This window comes from Trichosurus vulpecula, chromosome 8 (assembly GCF_011100635.1).
Source record: "Trichosurus vulpecula isolate mTriVul1 chromosome 8, mTriVul1.pri, whole genome shotgun sequence".
NCBI lineage: Eukaryota > Metazoa > Chordata > Mammalia > Diprotodontia > Phalangeridae > Trichosurus > Trichosurus vulpecula.
This window is the reverse complement of record NC_050580.1, coordinates 142,379,988-142,400,212: the sequence shown is the minus strand read 5'-3', so window position 1 is coordinate 142,400,212 and position 20,225 is coordinate 142,379,988. Positions and strand designations below refer to the sequence as shown.

General features: G+C 41.1%; 1 protein-coding gene and 1 pseudogene across 1 annotated transcript in view; one reads left to right on the top strand and one right to left on the bottom strand.

Annotated features, from left to right (window-relative positions):
* Positions 1–967: 967 nt before the first annotated feature.
* Positions 968–20,225, bottom strand: part of KLF13 (Kruppel like factor 13) — a 98,347-nt gene continuing 79,089 nt past the window's right edge. The window contains exon 2 of the mRNA XM_036736906.1: positions 968–8,296. Within this exon, the coding sequence (XP_036592801.1) occupies positions 8,004–8,296 (293 nt within the window). The 3' untranslated portion in view covers positions 968–8,003. The remainder of the gene's footprint in view (positions 8,297–20,225) is intronic.
* LOC118830038 lies at positions 15,595–15,764 on the top strand (annotated as a pseudogene).

The following is a 20,225-nucleotide window of genomic DNA, read 5'->3' as shown; positions in this document are numbered from 1 at the left end:
GGCTAAATAAATATTTTGTAGAATCCAAATTACTGAAGGATATGGAGGAGTTGTTAGTCAACAGGCTAACAAACTTGCTTTCAGTTACCAAAGGGGCATTACCATAGCTGCTGCCCTAGGACTTCCTCCTTAAAACAGAGGCATCTCTCTTCTCCAATGAGACCAGTATTGGGTGTTTCCCTCTGACCTCCAGCTTTGTGACGTCATTTATTTAGTGCTGGCTTTGCAGCTCTCTCCCACTCTCACCCTCTCTTTGCTCCCCTCCCTCCTGCTGTAGCTGCTGCATTTAATGGGCCTCAGAATCCCTCGGCATCCTGCTTTGAAAAGGGAAATACTTTAGCTCATTAAATTTTTATTGAATTTTCCAGCCAGGGGAGACTACATTCCGACTATACCAGGTGGGGTGATTGAGGGGGGGTGAAGTTGAGACTGGAGGGAGTGGGAGTAAAAAAAGAATGTGTCATATCTGTCTTTATACATGTATGCATGAATGAAGAGAATTTCAAACCTCAGTTGTTACCTGAATTATGAATATGTGTAATTAATACTGTGTAATTTTTATTTCTACATTGCATTTTTCCTACTTTAAAGATTATTTCCAAAAAAAGTGATTCTTCCCTGCCTTTTTCTTCCTTTTTCCTTCCTTCTTTCCTTCCTTCCTTCCTTCCCTCTTTCCTTAGATATTTTTCTCTTTAGAATGACAAGTAAACTGATATTTGAGTTCTTTAATTCATGCATGGAAAAAAGGGTCAATTTCCCTGAAGCACTATTTCCAATCAGTAATTACAGCTGAAAGGGATCTCATCTATATTTTGCCTACAAAATGTCTCTAAACCCAAGACTTCCAAATAATTTTCTTCTTCTTACATAAAAGTTAAATTTATTTATTTAAGAAAGCAGCTAATTTTATATCCCATAAACTAATTCAACTCTTCCCCAAAAGGAAATCTGACCAATAAAATGATAATTCATTATAAATTTTTATTTCAAAATGTAAACATCACTAAACATGCATAACAAGTTAAGACAATATATTTTACAATTCTGTTAATTTTTCTTTTTGCATAGGACATCATTACAATATATAATCTATGTGATACAAAATACATAGAAAGTTACAGCAGAGCACATGTAGACCAGTATGGAACTGTACAACTGTAATACTTTAATGTAGTGATTTGGAAAGTTGATGAGGGACCTTTGGAAGCATTGGTGTGTTGCTGTTTGTTTGTTTGTTTGTTTTAAGTTCAGACAGAAAAAGAAAATGTGTGCTTTGTGGAAATGGTCTAGGACCCTTGGATTTTGCCCTTGGCTACCTGCAAATAGTTCCCTCAAAGATCACATCAAAAGGGAAAGGACAGAACTTCTGTGTGCAGGGATCTGGAGGTGATTTGTCTCCTAGTCCCTGTGGATATATACATAAATAAGGCTGTCTGTACACTCACAGATCAAGATGTGACTCTCCACCCCCAAACCCATACCAAGTAGAAGTTGTTTAAGAGACCCTTTCCTGAATGCTCTACTCCTTGAGGCTGGGAACCTCAATGCCAACTGATTTTACAAAATCAGAGATGGTAATGGGAAGAAAATTCTTTCTTCTCTGCCACACATATGAATAAAATCCCCCTGATCCTTGTTCCCATTCCCACCAAAACCCTTGGGCATAAATACATTTTTTTGACTGCATAAGGTGGCAGTGTCCGAAAGCAAGGAAAATCCAGCTTCTCAAAAGCACCAAAAAAAGTAAATTTTTAGACTTCAGTTCCTCACTCCCATCCCAACCCCAGCTAGAGTCTTAGCCTGTGTCATGCCCTAGAAAAATGATCCCATTCACTTTCTTTCATAGAGTAATATGGGATTGAAATGTAGTTCAAGGTCAAGTTGGCTAATAATTCTCTCAAGTTCTGAGCAGAAAGGGGCAAATTTTAATAGGTAGGATTTGAGTTCTTCAGAATTCATCTAGTAAATTTATTTCCAAATCAGAAAGCAGAGTTTTTACCACTGTTTGTTGTTTTTCCTGACATTAACATCTCCTCCAACATGAAATGGGAATGAAAGAAGTGGCAGGAGGGGGCAGATAGAGCAAGAAAGCTATTCACACTATACAGACTACTTTCTACAATGAGGGGTAGAGAAGAGTGTCTATTTGTTTTTTGTTTTAATTAAAAGATTTTAAATCCATATTGGAGAAGACAGTCAGTAATATGGCCTGATAATTCAGGGTGATAATAAGAAACCTATGCAATCTGGCATTTCTAACTTGAATGGACCCAAGATTCAAATCTCATGTCAAATAAAACTTTTTATACTAATATGGAATATAAACAATAATAAAGTAAATCATCTAGGAAACCTCAGTTTGTACTCCACAAAATAAATAGCTACCTCTCTCAATTAGGTTATGTTGCCCATCAATATAGTAGGTTAGATTTCTTAACAGAAACCAAGTGAGAAATGCACTAGAATGTCTCTAGGACAAGTCACTAAAATCCGGTGTCAGTGAGTCCCAGTGTCAGGAAAACTACTCCTATCAATATATATGTATATATGTACATATGTACATGTGATATATACACAATGTATATACATATATATGTATGGTTTAAGTCTTTGGATAGCAAAACACACAGGATGATCTAAGTCAGAGGTGTCAAATATACAGCCCAGTGATGAACCAGATTAAAATGTAATTGGGAAATATTTAACAAAATAAATAAAAATACAATAAAACAAAGATAATGTTAATATGTGATTTTTGAAGTCAACACATCACCCCCTAGATCTTTATGTACAGCTTAATGGCCCCCTTCTTTTGTATTTGAGTTTGACACCACTGATCTAAGTCATCTCTATCATTTTTCGACTATTCCTCATTGGTTGCAATGTAACCAAGAAATAAAGGCCTTTTATCTTGACTCTTTGGGACAACTGCCTGGATTCCATGGAAACAAATCAACCAAACTGGTTAGGCGTGAGTTTATAGCTCTAACACAACAGTAACTGGCTCTCAAAGTTCCAGCAATGAGATGTCACAAAATGCATTACCCACCCTTACAATAGCATTGCTATAATAGCTAGCATGAATTGTTGCTGTTGTTGGAGACAGTGAGTTTAAGTGGATAGCATTCAACTGTGATACTTGCCTTCTGATACTTGCCTCTTGCCTCAGGCTAAAGAGCATGTAAAAGCCATTTTGAACTGTATCCTTAATTCCCTGTCCCACCCCATACCTTCAAACTCAAGCCTTAGTTTCATTGAAACGGTGGCAAAAACCATTTGTTAGTGGATGTTTAAAGCTATAAAACCAAACTGTTCCCACTGCCTCTGCTTACCAGGCAAGAGATTTTCCCTAAGAACTGGAGGGGGGATCAGACTCTGCCTTCTGATGTATTGGACCAATGTCAAGACCCACATGGGAGAGCAATATATCAAAATGCAGTATTTGTCCCCCATGTTGTTTGGAAGCCTGAAGTCACTCCACTCTGGGAGCTTAAGATTAACATAATAGAGACTATATGTTGGAGTAATCTGATACTTTGCATTTACATAGCACCTTTCAAAAAGAGGATCGATCTCAAAGCCCTTTATAAAGATGATTGTGTCGATCCACATTTTCATCTTTATGGCTACTTGGGATTCAGGAAGCATTCAAGGAATTAGAAGCATTCAAGGAATTAGACAGTTTCCCCAGAAGATAAGACAATTTTTTCTATAGAGTGTGTCTAGGGATTTGAGGTGAATTTCAAAGTTTTGGAGGCCTAGTTGGAAAAAATATTTAGATATGGATCAGCACCACTTTGGTCCAGGAAAGGTCAGCTGAGATTCTTGTGGGGCAAGCTCCCTTTAAATTCTTCATTCCTTCTCACCTTGATGGAATTTAAATCTCTTCTCATTTTTTTTTTAGAATTTTGAGGCATCCACTTTACATATACCCAGACCCAAAGACACCTGAGGTGGCCCCCAAACTCAAAACAAGTGAAAGAGCCCCAGATGTCTGGCAGACATATTTTGGACCAGAAAACAAAGCAAAACATGGCTGTTTGTTTCAGGAGAATTTACCATTGTATAAACAAAGATTTTGCTGTTTTTTTCAACTGAGGCCTGAGGGCTTTCTTTTTTTTAATTGCATTCTTTTTTGTTAAAGACACACTACAAGCCACACAAACTGCCTTCGGAATTCTATTTCTAGTGAAATGGCCCTCTGATGAGAGAATTCTATTTGCCCACAGCCCAAATCTTGTTAGAGACAAAGTTTAAATCCCCTAAGGATTAAGGTGAGACAATGGAAATTAGGCCCTGCAACCTGCCAGCAAACAGTAGTTCTATAACTGTGTCTCAGACATCAACAATAGCCCTGATTGCTCACTTCTAGGGCATTACCCCCATTTCATTTCATCAAGTGGAATCAAAACCACTTTAGGAATGAAGACAATGAAGACACTGCTGGGTTCCTTTCCCAGCAATGGCCAATACCACCTCACTCTGTTCAAGCTTCCATGATACAGTAGAATCCTACATTAAGGCAATGTTGCCCTTCCATCTAGTGGACAGAATGGCCCTAGATTAAGGTCCTACATTGAAATTAAAATGAAACAAAGTGCTTTCTTTGGGAATAGCAAATCTTCCTTCTCTCCCTCTCCCAGCCCTTATTCCACTAATAAAAGAAGCTTATTATACTAAGAGTTCCCTTTATCATTTTTTCCCTATCTACACAGATGTGGGATCTAAAAACACATCTTAGCTATCACAACATGATAATAGCCAGAAAAATCACTTATGGGCCCCTCTGCGTATGGCTTTAAAAGCATGTGCACTTGGCACGGAAAAAACAAAACCAAAAAATTCTGAAGCATTCATCTCCCTCTCTGTTTGCACATGGGGCCACTTCAGTGACCACAACACCAAAAGACTTTGGGGTAAGTACCCATAAGTCTGGAATGTGAATTCCTGGTATTTGAAATGTATCCAATAATCAGCTTTCTATGAAAAGCACGGCAACAACTTTGGAAAACATGATAAATTTGCCCTTCAGGGACACCTGGCTACAGCCTTTCAGACAACCAATTGGGTAGAATACACCATAATTCCCCAAGCTTATCTTTCTCTATTCTATAAACACATTATATTCCTTCTCATACTAGACCCTCATTTTCAATCCAAAGGCCCAGCCAAAATGAATGAGAATAATTAAATAAAAATGAAGCCAGGTGACAGTTGCAACTATATGTGTGTGAGTGTGTGTGTATACACACATATATGTATATATATCTATACATATACACACATATGTGTGTATATATGTATGTATTTAAAGACTGAACAGCTATGCTTCAACCTGGGCTTAAGTAGCCACCCACCACACAACTAAAACAGTGCAAGACATTATGAACAACGCAACTGTTAAATGCAAGTACCTATTACACTACTTAGAAATCTCTAACATATTATTAGCCTATCACAGTTAACATACAGTACAAAATTAGAAACTGGCAAATTGGAACAGTGCAAAGCAGCAAAATGAGAGAGGAATTTAAACTCCTTGGGAATGTGGAGGCATTTACTTGATGACAAACAGCAGATCAGGGTACTCTGTGTGTATGTGTGTGTACACACATATCTATATGGTTGGTTGGTTGTAATTCCTTTGCTATGCTACACTATGGCATTTCCATTCTTACAGTAACATGAAATTAAAATGCAAAACAGAGGTCCAAAGGACACCCCCTCCCCAGTTCAAGAAACTCCCTCTGAACTAACCCAAATGAACCAAAAGGACTTGTTGGTAATTCTGGCCATTACATTGAACTTGATGGCCATTTCTTCCCAGGCAAAGTGAAATGTATTCTGAAAAATAACAGAAGTTGAGGGTTTCTACAACGCTAGGTGTAACATTTGAAGAATCACTTGTCCTGGAGTTGGGAAGAGGGAAAGAAGGGGCATTGGTGAACAGGAAATACAGTCAAGGAAAAGGGATGTAGGTTTGGTCACCAAAGCTCAATTTTGATTGAGGCCAACCCTGACTGGGAAAAGGACCTAGGGATACAAGGATGGGTCCTCCTCCCCACCCCTCACCCCCAGAGTGGCAGCTTAGAACAAGGGAGAAAAATCCCTGTAACGCTTTACACAGTTCCTTGTGGAAAAAGTTGGAGGAGGGAGTGGAGTTTGTAGTTTGTTCTGCCAGCATTTTTGTTAGGTCAGTTCACTTTACCCACGAAAAAATGTCTCCAAGTCACAATGTTCCAGTCTCTTGCAATAGAATACAAATTGTGCAGCATATTGTGCATGCTTACATATGTGTATTCTACATATATATACACAGCACACAAGCTACCGTGCACCTGAGAAAATGCCCCAATAGTTAAAACTTACCCCTTCCAATTCCCTTTTTCTTACGTAGAAGATGCCTTAGTAGCAGCCATGAGGTTGCTTTAAGAATCAGTGGAGATTTTTAAACCATGGATGAGCTAGTAACACTTTTTGACACTTAAAAAAATAGGTATGTTTTATTTTTCCAGTCAGAGTACATGTTATTATAATAAAAGGTTCCTTTTGCTTTTACCATTCACCACAGTTATGTTGCAAGGGGGTAGAGGAACTTCCTGTGTTGTGCAAGTTCGGTATCTCAGTGGCTTCCATGGGTGCAGTAGGTAAGTACCTTAGTAAGACTCCATGTGGGGGCAGGGGAAGAGGGGCCAGCAGAGGACTCCTTCCACATTCTGCTTCCTCAGCACTTCAAAAAAAGGGGAAAGTTGGTCTCAGTGATAGGGCTTTAGCATTTCCTGTTAATTCAGTGGAGAGAGAATGCTTAGAGCTCGACCACTTGGGAGAAAAGGGTCCCCAGGGACAATACTATTGAAGGAGCGGCTGCCTTTTGAGGAGGGTGATGCCATCTCTCAGAAGCAGGGGGCCTTAGCATAGCTGTGGCTTTTCTACCCTTTGCCAATCAGGCTTAAGGCATCACTTTGGGGGATCTCTGCAAGGCCTAAGTGCCTTCAACCTCGGCCTTGAATGGGGAGAATTTTGCTTTTCATTTCTGTGGTTGGAAGTGGGATCCCACCTTAAAGAAATAACCAGGGTTACAGACTCGGCACTCAGAAGCGATGGGCAGGTGGTTGGGAGTAGGGGTAAATGAGTGGAGTTGGGGAGGGACTGAGGGAGAGGTAGGGGTGCAGAGAGCCGGAAGCAAGACCAGAGCAGAGCTTTCCTGAACAGGCTATAGCTCCCAGACCTCATGAGTTTGGTCCTGCGTGTTGTTAACATAAACCCAAAGAACACATTTCCATTATGAAACTGACCAGTCAAGCACTAGCTTCCAGTCCTTGTTTCTTTTATTATTATCAATTATAATTATTATTGTCTGTCTTTTTCCCCAGTGTGTGAAAGAATCTAACAGAAAACTTCTGAGTGCAAATCTATTTACAGAGTAAGGCTGCAGTAAGGGTGTGTCTTCACTGTACTTATTGTGTAACATAAATATCCATCCCTGAGAAAGGGGAAGGGGTGGGGGTTCGGGGACAGTTCAACATAGTTGAATTTTAATCACAATGTTGTTTCTATTGTGCAATTTGTGTTTTTTTATTTTTATATTTTTTTTCACTTCTTTCTTTTTTTTCTTTTTTTTTTTCTTCTTTTTTTTTTTTACAAATCTGCTTTGACACCTGAGGTGAAGAAAAGTTTTGTTGTTGGCTTTTAAAAAACGTTTTTCTCTTTAAAAAAAATATAGGTTAACAAGAAGCATATGGCTATAAAACAAAAGGAATATTTAGGTAGAGGAAATGAATTCAATCCGTCCATTGGTAAGGTTAGTTCAGCCACCCACAGGAAGAGGCGACAAGTATTTGCCGAGACTGCAAGCTATAACTGAACTATTTTTTTTCCAAAACAAAACAAAACAAACCAAAATTAAACAGCAACAACAAGCAAGAGAGTTGTAGACGTGTGCAACACAAGTCAGACTCCACAGAGTGCATGGTAGGTTTTGCGACTGCCCAGTCCAGCGAGATTCAGGGCGAGCTGGCGGGGCTGATGGTGGGGCTGCTGGCGTCGGAGCGGCTGTAGTCACTGACCGATCCTGTCCTGGAGCTGCTCCCGCTTCGCCGCTGGAGCATGCTGGGATGGAAGTTGGCGTGGCGGCGGGCGTGTTTGGTCAGGTGGTCACTGCGCATGAAACGCTTCTCGCAGATAGGGCAGCTGAATTTCTTCTCCCCCGTGTGGGTGCGGTAGTGCCTGGCGAGCTCATCGGACCGGGCAAATTTCTTACTGCAGTCCTGCCAGCTGCAGGCAAAGGGTCTCTCGCCTAGAGGAAAGAGAAGATAACACCATGAGTGAACCACGTGGCTTTCACCCTTCCCAAAGGGCATTGAGGCGAACGATGGCTTCTAGGAGAGGTCAGCCCCTCACCAGAATGGCGAGGAGATAAAACAATGGTCCTGGCGTCAGAAAGACCCGAGTTTAAATCCTGCTGCCGACACCAACTGTGTGACCCTGGGTGATAAATCACTCCATCTCTCTTAATGGGGATAATATTTAAAACCTACCTCACAGGGCTCTTATGAAGATCAAGTTTAATCAAATGTGTAAAGTGCTGCAGAAATGCTATTAATAAAATATGTATGTAAAGTACCTGTACCTTTCATTAAATGAAAATATGTAATGCTATTAATAAAAGTTCGTCTCTAACACCCCTCCCCAAGTTCCCTTTTTTTGTATTTTTTTGCCCTTCCCTGATGCCTGCTTGTTTCCCTAGTACTCCCTTCCGTTCCAGCTAGAATACCTTACCCAGGCTTACCCTCCCTAGGTTCCCCTAATCATAAAATGCATACTTATTAAGGACCAGGCTCTGTGTTAGGTGTAGAACAATCTCTGCCCTCAAGAGGCTTACAGTCTAGCCAAGGGAGACAACATGTGCCTTTAACGGTAGGGAGGGAAGGCGCTAGGGAGGAACAGGAAAGACCCAGAATGTGATGCTTGAGCTGAGCCTTGAAGAAAGTAAGGGATTCTAAAGGGGAGGGAGATGAATCACAGGAATTATACTTTTGGCAAAGCTCTCATTTCCTCAAGGCCCTTATGTCATTTTTCCCTTGGGAAGTTCCCAGTACCTCTAAACCACACTGCAGTGTCAGTGACTGATAACAGTGGAGTTTGGAACTCTCCCCAGGGGGACTGGAATGTAAAAGGAGGTCCCTGGAGCTTGTTCTTGGAACTCCAAGGAATGAATCTCAAATAATGGTGGTTTGGTGGAGAAGAGATGCAAAATAAGAGGAGTTCTGGGTGCCCCTTCACTACAGCACACAGTCCACCCTACTCACCAAGCACTCTACCAGGCAAAACAGAGTACTCTTTAGTTAGCTGTACCCCGGAGGTGAGGCTTCTAACAATCACGGGAGCTGGGAAGTGCAGAGAAGCTTTTGCATTAGCCCCCTCTAGAAGGGGAGGCTTAGCAAGGCCTCTGAACACTTGATCAGCCTGGCGAGTTTTCAGGAGAGTGTATTATGACAGCTAAAATCCAGCCAAGTACAGTTGGCAGAGGCTGGCTACCATCCTGCATTTAATGGACCCTCTCTCCACTTAATGAAGCAAGCTTGTTAACCAGTCCCAGGTTTTATCTCCACGTGTTAACCAGGCCTTCTGAAGGGCGAAAAGATATATGAAAGCTCACCTGCTTAGCTGTGGCTAAGATTTCACCAGGATGCAGCACCCACAATCTGTTGTGATGTCAATAAATGGGGGGGGAAGGGGGGAAAGGTGGTAGAGTCTTGTACCTAGAGCAAAGGTTCTTAACCTTTCTTGTGTCCTGGACCCCTTTGGAAGTCTGGTGAAGCCCATGGACCCTTCTCAGAATAAGGTTTAAAAAAAATTCACAGTTGGGGCAGCTAGGTGGCGCAGTGAGTAGAGCACCAGCCCTGGAGTCAGGAGGACCTGAGTTCAAATCCAACCTCAGACACTTGACACACTTACTAGCTGTGTGTTGTGATCTTGGGCAAGTCACTTAACCCCAATTGCCCTGCCCTCCCCCTCCAAAAAAAATTCATAATTGATGCAAATACTAAATTTCAGTTAAAGGTTAGCAAAAATAAAAATATTAATTTTTCCTTCATGCAAATTCCCAAACCCTCTGAAATCCATCCATGGGCTGCAAACAGGCTGGTGGACCCCAGGTGAAGAGCACCTGATCTAGAAGGACCAAAAAAAGCTTCAGCAAATGTGCAGAACATGGGAGGCAGCGAGTGGAAAGAATACTGAACAAGCAATCTGAGTCCTAGCCCCAGCTCTTCTGATTATGGGCAAGACACTGAACCTTTCTGGGTCTCAGTTTCCCTATCTGTAAAAGGAAGAAGTTGGATTAGATAACCCCTAAGGCTCATTTCAGCTCTAATATTCTACCAATTAGAATATTAAATAGGCAGCTAGATGCCACAGCGAATACAGCCTCCTGTCCTCATGATGGACCTGAGTTCCAATCCAGCCTCAGACTCTTGCTAGCTGTGTGACCCTGGGCAAGTCACTTAACCTCTATCTGCCTTATCTGTAAAGTGAGGCTAATAACAGCACCTAGTCCTCAAGGCTGTTGTGAGGATCCAATGAGATGATATTTGGGTAACCCTTTGTGAACCTTAAAACTATTATTTTGAATTGTCCTGTTTTCCTCTCTCCTGCCTCCATATTCATCATGTCTATCACACTTGTAAAGTCCACCTCTTCTTGCACTATGTATTTTGTAAAATCCTTCTGATCCAAGTTAGTCTCAATGTAGTTCCTGCAGAGAAGGAAGCTTTGAAGTTTATCATTTTTGTTGATTATCTGTGGTGGACACTCTAGATGATAATCTGGGATCTGGGCTTGTGCAAACCAAGTCAGAACCAAGGTTTCTCTTGTTTTCACATTTATTAGACCGATCAACAAGCATTTATTAAGTACCTACTGTGTTCTAGATAATCTGTCAGGCAGTGGAGATACAAATACAAAGAATGCAACAACCTCAACTCCAGAAAAGCTTGTGTTCTAATGAGCATTTTTACAAGAGAGGGTAAATAAGAAGACTGAGGCCCAGAGGTCAAGGGACTTGTCTGTGGTCAGGTGCTAGCCAGTTAGCAGCAGAACTGAGATCCATTTCAACCATCAGTCTTTGATCCTATGAGCAGGGACTACAACTCCAGATCTCTGGCCTCCCAAGAATGTGATCTTTCAATCATGCCACATGGCTCCTTTCTAACATGTGAGTCCTGAATTTTCAATCTGAACACAGGCTCCCAGAAATAGAGCCATGTACACGTCCTCCCTAAACACCAAGCAGCACTGTGTTCTGGACGGGAGCATCGGGACTTTGCTTTGGCAGGCAGCAGCTCCTGCTGTCAGGGTGAACGTGGGCCTGATGCCAGGGACAAACCTTTGTCTTCTGTTAATGAAGGCGTGGGCCTGTTAAAGCTACATGCAGCTCATGTGAAGAAATGGCTTGGCTCCTTCTTTGCAAGGGGATGTGGCTTCTGGGTGCAGGTAGGTTACATAAATGTTCTCTCTTACTGCCAGTAAAGCATTGAGAGAGAGAGAGAGAGAAAGAGAGAGAGAGAAACTGATTATATGAACTGATTGCCTAATCTTATCAGGGAACATAGAGCATAGAGCACAGCATGGTTTTTTGGTTTTTTTTTTTTTTTGCTTGCTTAAGAGTTAGCAGTGTGAGGGACAGGGTGTCCCTTCCAAAGCTGCTTTCAACACTACTATGAATTTCCTCTGCTCTATCTTCCTGGGCTTGAATCAGAGGGTTGGGAGCTTTAAATGAAGGCAGCATTTAGGATTGGGGTCAAAACAAAATGTTTTTGGACGGCAGCAGCCAGTGGCTGAAACTTGAGAAGCATTAGGTTAGGTCAGCACTTCCATGGCTACCTGACAAAATTCTGAGGCTGAAGGAGATCCAGAACATCAGACTTACTCAGAGACAGTTTTACTGCAAGAGGCAAAGGTCACTCCTTAAGATTGTAATGTCTTTGGAGGTGGGTGGGTGGGTGAGGAATGAGAGTAAGGAAGAATGTTTATAACATTCCAAAAAAGGAAAAGATTGTTTAAGCATTTAAAAAATGCAACCCACATTGTATATTTTGTTCTGCCTGGGACACTTTTGGCACTCAGCAACGTGGGCTAATCATACTTTAAACAAAGTTCGAGATCCTGGGATGTCCCCTTTGAAAATGTGAACATAGCAAAAAAAGCTTTGAGGCCTCCCAGGCTTTTTAGAAGCCTGGTTTTCAAGGCAGCCACCTGTGCCTTTGATGTGGAGAGAGAAGAAGGGGAGAAAGGGGAATAGGGTTCTGGGTTCTAACCCTGAAGATCACAGCAATAGCAGAAATAGAAACCAGGGACAAAATGACCTGCTTGGCCATGCCTTCCTCAAAAAGCTTGGGGCATTTGGCAACATGACCAAGCTGCCCTCCCAAGCTGTGTCTGGCTGCATCCAAAGCCAAATACTGGGTATGTAGCTGGGACATCTTTCTACTGGGAGTAAAGCCAGTTCTATTTACAGAATAGGTGGCCAGCAATAAAATTGTGAAGGGAGTCAAATTTGTCTTCAGTGTTGCTAGCTCTTTTTTCTTCACTGTTCCAACTCTCTTCCCCCTGAGTTTTCAAATTCTCACACTCTCTTCCCTTCTCCTAAAATGAGAAAGAGAGAGAGAGAGAGAGAGAGAGAGAGAGAGAGAGAGAGAGAGAGACAGAGAGAGAGAGAGAGAGAGAGAGAGGGAGGGAGAGAGGGGAAGAGGGAGAAGAAAGGAGGGGAGTGGAGGAGAGGGAGAGAGAACTCTCTCAAAGTCATTTATACTCAAGTATAAATGACTGATCAGGTTTAAAGTATGACCCTCTCCTAGAGGGATTTGCATTTTAACCTGGAAAAAGCATTTGTCCATCTTAAGTCAAAGGAAAGAAGTTCTAATTGTTAAATTAAGGATGAAATTTATATCAGGCAGATATTTTTTGTTGGAGCTTACAGTAAATTTGGCTCTATTTTCTGTTTCTAAGTGTTCTATCAGATACAAGCTCTAGAACTATACTTTGGGTATGCATCAGGCCCCCATGCTGTCCTGTTGGCAGTAATATGCAGAGAACATGAAGAATGAGCCCCTCCCAAGAAGGCTGTAAACCACAGTGCATCAGGCCAACAATAGACATTTTTATCTAGTCAAGTTCCCCAGGGTTGAACATAACAATACACTGGCCCACAGGGGCAGCAAACCCTGAGCGTTCATTTTCCCTCCACAAGTGGCCTGAGGGGAGCAGCAAGTTACAGCAGGAAAAGCAGTAGATCTGGAGTGAGAGACTCAGGTTAGATTTAGCTCCAGCCCTGCTCCTTACCTAGGAGACCAGTCAACAAGCAACTCTCTGGGTCTCATTTCGCTCACCCGTAAAATGAGAGAGTTGGACTGAATGGCCTCTAAGGTCCCATCCTACTCCACGTCTGTGATGCTGGATCAGTTCTAGGGGAATCGAACAACTAGGTAGGTTTGGTCTAACAGAAGGACCACAGGACTTAGAACCAGGACACCTGAGCTTGGGTCACAGCTCAGCCACGTGTTGTGGGGTTACGTTGGTTCATTCACTTGGCTTCCCCAAAGGTCACTTTGTTTCATCTCTAAAATGGGGGAATCCATAAGATGGGGTAATATCTCTCCCAGGATTTTTAGGAAGTAAGTGCTTCGTAAAATACAAGCAGTATGATAAAAATGATGATATCAATCCATTGCTTGCTGCCCTCAAGTCATCCTTTTTAAATCTTCTATGTCATTCAAGACTTGGGTCAGATTCTACCACACCTGTAATTTCCCCAACTATAGCAAGGCAAATAATCTCTTTCTTCCCTTTTTTGAACTCACATTGCACTTTTAGTATCATACTACTTAGCTGTTGGGCAGCTAGGTGGTGTAATGGATAGAGCACTAGCTCTGGAGTCAGGAAGACCTGAGTTCAAATCAGACCTTGGATACTTACTAGTTATGTGACCCTGGGCAAGTTACTTAACCTTGTTTGCCTCAGTTGTCCTCATCTGTAAAATGAGCTGGAGAAGGAAATAGGAAACCACTACACTGTCTTTGACAAGAAAACCTTAACAGCAATGTGACTCTGGGCAAATCACTTAACCTTGTTGGCCTCAGTTTTCTCATCTGTAAAATGAGCTGGAGAAGGAAATGGGAAACCACTCCAGTATTTTTGCCAAGAAAACCCCAAATGGGGTCACAGAGAGTCAGATACAACCAAAATGATTGAACAACAACTTAGCTGTTGCTTATGTTGTTTTCATCTCTTACTGCTGCATATGTTTTGTCTCCTTATGAAAGTCTCTTAAGAGCAGAAATTATGTATTATATTTTTCCTTCTCTCCCTTTTTTGCCTGCCAAGTGCCTAGCCCAGAACTGGGTATATTAGAGATGCTCGATGAAAGTCTTCTGATTTATGCTGTGCCCCTGGACTGTCCCAGTACTCCCTCAGAAGCCCCTCTTCCACTTCCTTCACACTCCCACCAATCAAAATAGACTATCCATGTTCTGTTCTTGCGATGCCTTTCTAGATAAACAAATACTCTTCACTGATGATGGCTTAATGTGTCACCCTAGGCAGATAAATCTTGACAAGAAGGAAGCAGTCAGTATGTGGCACTGTCCAGAAGGGCAGGTCCAATGGGGACTCCTTAATGAAGGGACAAAAGAAAGAGAAAATCAAGATGGAATATGGAAAAGCAGTCAGATTCCAATTGGGTTCTCTCTTGTAGGGCTCACCTACGTTACTGTCTTTGTCTTTCAGATATATAGTTCTTTAGAAGGAAGCAAAGCAAAAGTAATTTCTGGTTCCTGGACTGGATTTTTTGGTAAAGGAAGATACTGCATAATGAAATTCTGGACAAACACAGTGCAGTTGGATGATGATGAGGTGGACTTCCAGAAAAGCAATTCAAGTCTCATGGTTTCTCTCTCCCTTGAGCTAGCTCAACAGCATGTGTCCTAGCTTTTCTCCCTTGTTCTCCAATAAAAGAGTCCTGCCTAGAATAAATTTAGACTAGAAGGAATATCTTTCCCTTTAAATGGATAGATTAAACTTTGATCCTAGTCAAGGGAGAATATGGATATAATGAATTAGCCACAGATTAAAGTGATCATCTCCATGGTGACTTGCATTAGGTCTTTAAATATTTTATATTTCTCTGTGGTTTTGTTTCCTTTGATGGCAAATCCCTATAAGGAAGGAACTGAGCAAATTAGTGGAAGCACCAAGGGCAGCGAGAATGGGGGAGTGGAGAAGGAATTGGATAAGACAAGGAAATAAGAAGCCTGTGGCAGAATTAGGGACTGGTGGTGACCCCAAATTGGAAGAGACTCCAAGTGAGCTGATTAAGTATATTTAGGGATAGACGGGCACCAGATCTGTGATTACACTAATATAGGGACCTCCCAGATGAGAAAATCTCTGCCACTGCAGGTCTTCACTTTCTCTGCAAGGTAGTCTTAGAGGGTCACACAGCCAATATATGTCAGAGGTGGGAGGCAGGAAGCAGTAGTGTCAGCTGTGCTGACCAGCCTTGCTTCAGCCCCAGGATCTTCAAGGTGCTCGGCAATCATGGTGAATTTGATTCAAGCTGTGCTTGACCACTGGGTTCACATCCTTGGGAATTTGGGATTTATCATTATCTATACATGAAGAGTGATGAAAAACTAACTGGCTTCCAAAATAAAGGCAGGTTATTTAAAAGAGAATTGAAATCCAATATTGAAGCTATCTGGAAATAAAATCTATTTAATAAGGTTTTATGTTGTTGCTTAATCATTGCAATCATGTCTGACTCTTTGTGACCCCATTCGGGGTTTTCTGGCAAGGATACTGGAATGGTTTGCCATTTCCTTCTCCAGCTCATTTTACAGATGAGGAAACTGAGGCAAAGAGGATTAAGTGACTTGCCCAGGATCACACAGCTAATAAGTGTCTGAGTCTGAATTTTAGCTGCCCCAATAAGCTGTTAAGTATTGACATTAATTACTACCATATCACCAATTATGTGGTCACCTCCTACTAGACCATAAGTTCCTTGAAGGCAGAGACAGTGTTCTTTTTCAGCTTTGTATGATTAGTATCTAGCACAATGTTGGTCACATTCTAGGTGTTTAATAGATGTATGTTGCTTTTGTTGAATAGATCAACGCATTTCTGTCTATTAAAGGAGAAAGTTAGGCAAGAAACTCTCCGAGACAAACAGAATCACTCTCCATGGTTTCAGAAACTGTTACAGAAACCTCACCCTAGTGATTCAAATTAATAGGCTTTCATCTATCACTATCTTGCTTTGATTTGTGATTACTGGGTTTGGACATCTTTTCAGCTCACAGCCTCAAGACTTACTCTCCAGAGAGGTTCTATTTATATGCTGGTCTCTCAGGGGACAGCTTAATGATGGGATGAATGACCACAAGGCTGAAAAGGTTCAGTTCAGAGGGAAAAATATAACATGTCATTGGAAGGCATTGTATTTTATCATGGAAATAGCTAATTTCTTAGAATGACACTTTGCAATTTGCTTCTTTTAATGAAAAAGAGGCACAGCATGTACACACTAGAGCCACACTGCAAGGTTGCCTAGCCCAGGGGACTGTGTTAGAGGTAATATTGCCTAAAAGTGAGGTTCCTTTAATACCTCCATAACTCAAGTCTCTGAGATGGAGTCTGATTCCTTAGCAGAATTCCACTCAATAATACATATTTATAGCAAGGTTCTTCTGCATAAGGGTATGTGTGTGTATATGCTGATTAATAATAAATGACAGCCCCATATTAAGCCTTGAGAAGCTGCCTAATGTTCAAACCAAAACACCAGAAAAGAAGCCCATGAGATGTGTATACATGTATATATTTGCTTGGATGTGAATCTGCGTACATCTCTCTCTCTCTCCATATATACATATGTGTGTGTGTGCAAATATATTTATATATGTATATATGCAAACACATGCAGATATACACATACATTTACATACACACACACATGCACATGCCCCACAGAGTGAATGTATTAAGATTTCTCTTGAAATGGAAACTTACTCTGTTTCTGGTTTTTATTGAGCAATGAACATATACAGGTCCCTCAGGCAAGTGCCAAACATTAGTCCATTGTTAAACTTTAGCCATAGGTACCATTACAATTATGTATGTGTATACAGATGTGCATAGGTGTTTTGTCACATAAACTACCCACCACTCTTTCTAGATGAGAAGGGGTTTGGCTTCATTGCAAAGAATCAAATATGCAGTTCCTAGGCTGAATCTGCTGCTCTTAGGCTGAATGCCCACCTGAGTTTTCCCTTCAGTCCACTATATTTCCTGGTTTGAGAGTAGCAAAGGGCCTGATCACAGATTAAAGACACAATAGACATGATACAAGGATAGAGATGGGCTTGATTGTCTTCCCATGGATTTGTGTAGGGACACGCAAAACAAATACAGAAGGAAATGGGAAGCAAATACCAGATCACCCCTGCCAAGCTGCTGTTAGACTTTCAAGAGTCCAACCTGACCATCTGCTTCCATATTCTACCACTCACCGCACTAGGAAACTCTAGTTTGACAATAGTATACCAGCACTGAATGCAGCGCGAACCTAGCCTAAATGTCCCCTCCTTACCAACTCAGATATAGATAGAAGCTCCAAAGCTCATTTATGGCACAAAGATGATCACTTGAAATCCAGGTTGTGTTCTTCTGCCCCTGCACCTTTGCTAAAAAAGTCTCCTATCCACACCTATCTACTATAATAATAGTAATACACAGTGGTAATGGTGATACCAGAAAACCTTATTTTCTGGAGTTGTTATAAGGATCCAATGAAATGATATTTGTAAAGCACTTAGCAAAGTCCCTGGCACATAGTTGGTGCTTAATTAAAGTTTCCTTCCTTCTTTCCGATATATATGTGCACATATGGGGGGGGTGGTTCCTTCTTTCTTTTCTTCCTTTCTTCCCCATAGTTGGTACAAGTCAAGAGACAGGACTCCAAAATATGGGGACCAAGTTAAGTGGAATGTAAGTTGTTCACTGCTAGGTCTGTATCCCAAAGAGATTCCCAAAAAAGGGAAAAGGACCTATTTGTACAAAAATATTTATAGCATCCCTTTTTGGGGTGGCTAAGAATTAGAAATTGAGGGGATGCCCATCAATTAGGGAATGGCTAAACAAGCTGTGGTATTTGATTGTGATGGAATATTATTGTGCTATAAGAAATGACAAACATTAGGATTTCACAAAAACCTGGAAAGACTTACATGAACTGATGCAAAGTGAAGTGAGCAGGACCAGGAGAGCATTATACACAGTAATTAGCAGTATTATATGATGAAGAACTGTGAATGACTTAGATATTCTCAGCAATACAATGATCTAAGACAATCCCAAAGGACTCATGATGAAACATGCTATCCACCTCCAGAGAAAGAACTGATGTTGTCTGAATAGAGACTGAAGCATACTATTTTTCATGTTTTTTGTTGTTTGAGTCTTCTTGTACAAAATGAATAATATGGAAATGTTTTACATGATTGCATATGTATAATCTATCATGGATTGCTAACTCTCTCAGAGGTGAGAAGGGGAGGGAGGGGTGGAAGGACTAGAATTTGGAACTCAAAACTTTTTTTAAAAATGTTTTAAAAATTGTTTTAATATGTGATTGGGGAAAATAAAATATTATTAAATTTATAAATACACATATAAACATGTGTATATAAAAAAGGAAAAAGTTATGCCTTGGAGTCATAGATTAAATAAACAAATAATGTGTACATATGTCTGTATATACACATGCACTTAAAAGTTTTATTACTGTATTGGGTAGCAGAGCCAAATGATTTAAGAAATGAAAAAAATGCTCATTTCATAATCCTAGCCAAGGCTTCATTAGCACTTCTAATATTACTTGACGTAATAAGTAAAATCACTTCAAATTCATTGGTTAAAAAAAAAAAGTTACCTTTCAAACTCACCAAAACAAAAAGACATCTATGTGCAAGTCAGTTATTTCCTGATGAGGCTTTCTCTGGAGTTAGCAGGAAGATTAGACAACCTTCTCAACTAAGGCATGTCTTCTGACAGACCCTAAGCTAGAAAGTCCAAAGGAAATGCTACATTAACACTTGGCAAAATGCAAATGTGGTTTTTCTGGATAAAAAGAGACATAGATGGTAAGGGGAAGAAGGATAGGCTGAGGCCACCCAGGCCCTGAGAAGACCATTCGAGGCTCACAGACCACCATCATTTCTCATATTTTCTTTGTGGTGTAAGTCCACTCTGATAGAACATCTTGGGCAAATTTGAAATTCACATTCCCATGGCCACCTAAGGAGAAACACTTAAGTTTTTAGCTCGTCGTTTGAATCTTCCATTCATCACAGCAATCCAGAAGCAATTCCAACCCCCAATGAACCAAGTACTCCCAAATGAATAAGCTATCGCTTGTATATACTAGAGTCGAAACCAGCTCTGGGCTGTGAAGTGGGCCATGGTTGTCCTTGGCAACCTTCCACTTTGCCCCTTCCCCCCAGATAATGTCTGCTCCCAGTTGTGGAACACTTAAGGCCCAGCGACTAGCTAATGCTAATGCTAATGCTAACATTAATGCTGGGAATTTCAGAGCTGTTGGCAGACCAGTGAAGGAAATAGTTTGGGGGAGACAGGCCTCTCAGTAAACACCTTTTTAATGACACCATATAGGCAGTATACTTTGCCAGTGCTTGTGGGCCAACTGCGAATACAGCCAAAAGGAGATAGCATTACTCTTCAAGAGCACTCTAATCTACTCTATTTAACTTGACAAGTTAATGCCCTGACCTCTTCCCCTCCCTCAAAGTGTCTGGCTTTATAACTTATAATTTACATTTAACTTTACCTGCCTAGGCAGCTAGCTACCTGTTGCAGCGGTTGGAGCACTGGCCCTGGACTCAGGAAGACCTTGAATTCAAATCTGGTCTCAGACACATACTATCTGTGTGACCCTGGGCAAGTCACTTGACCTCTGTTTGCCTCAGTTTCCTAAACTGTAAAATGAGAATAATAAGAATATTCCTACATAATGGGGATTAAATGAGACTATTTGTAAAATATTAGCACAGTGCCTGGCACACAGTAGGTGCTTTATAATTGTTTATTCTCTTCCTTCTTCCCTATTCACACCTAGCATGAGAAGGAGTAACATAGGACAAAGATGCCTG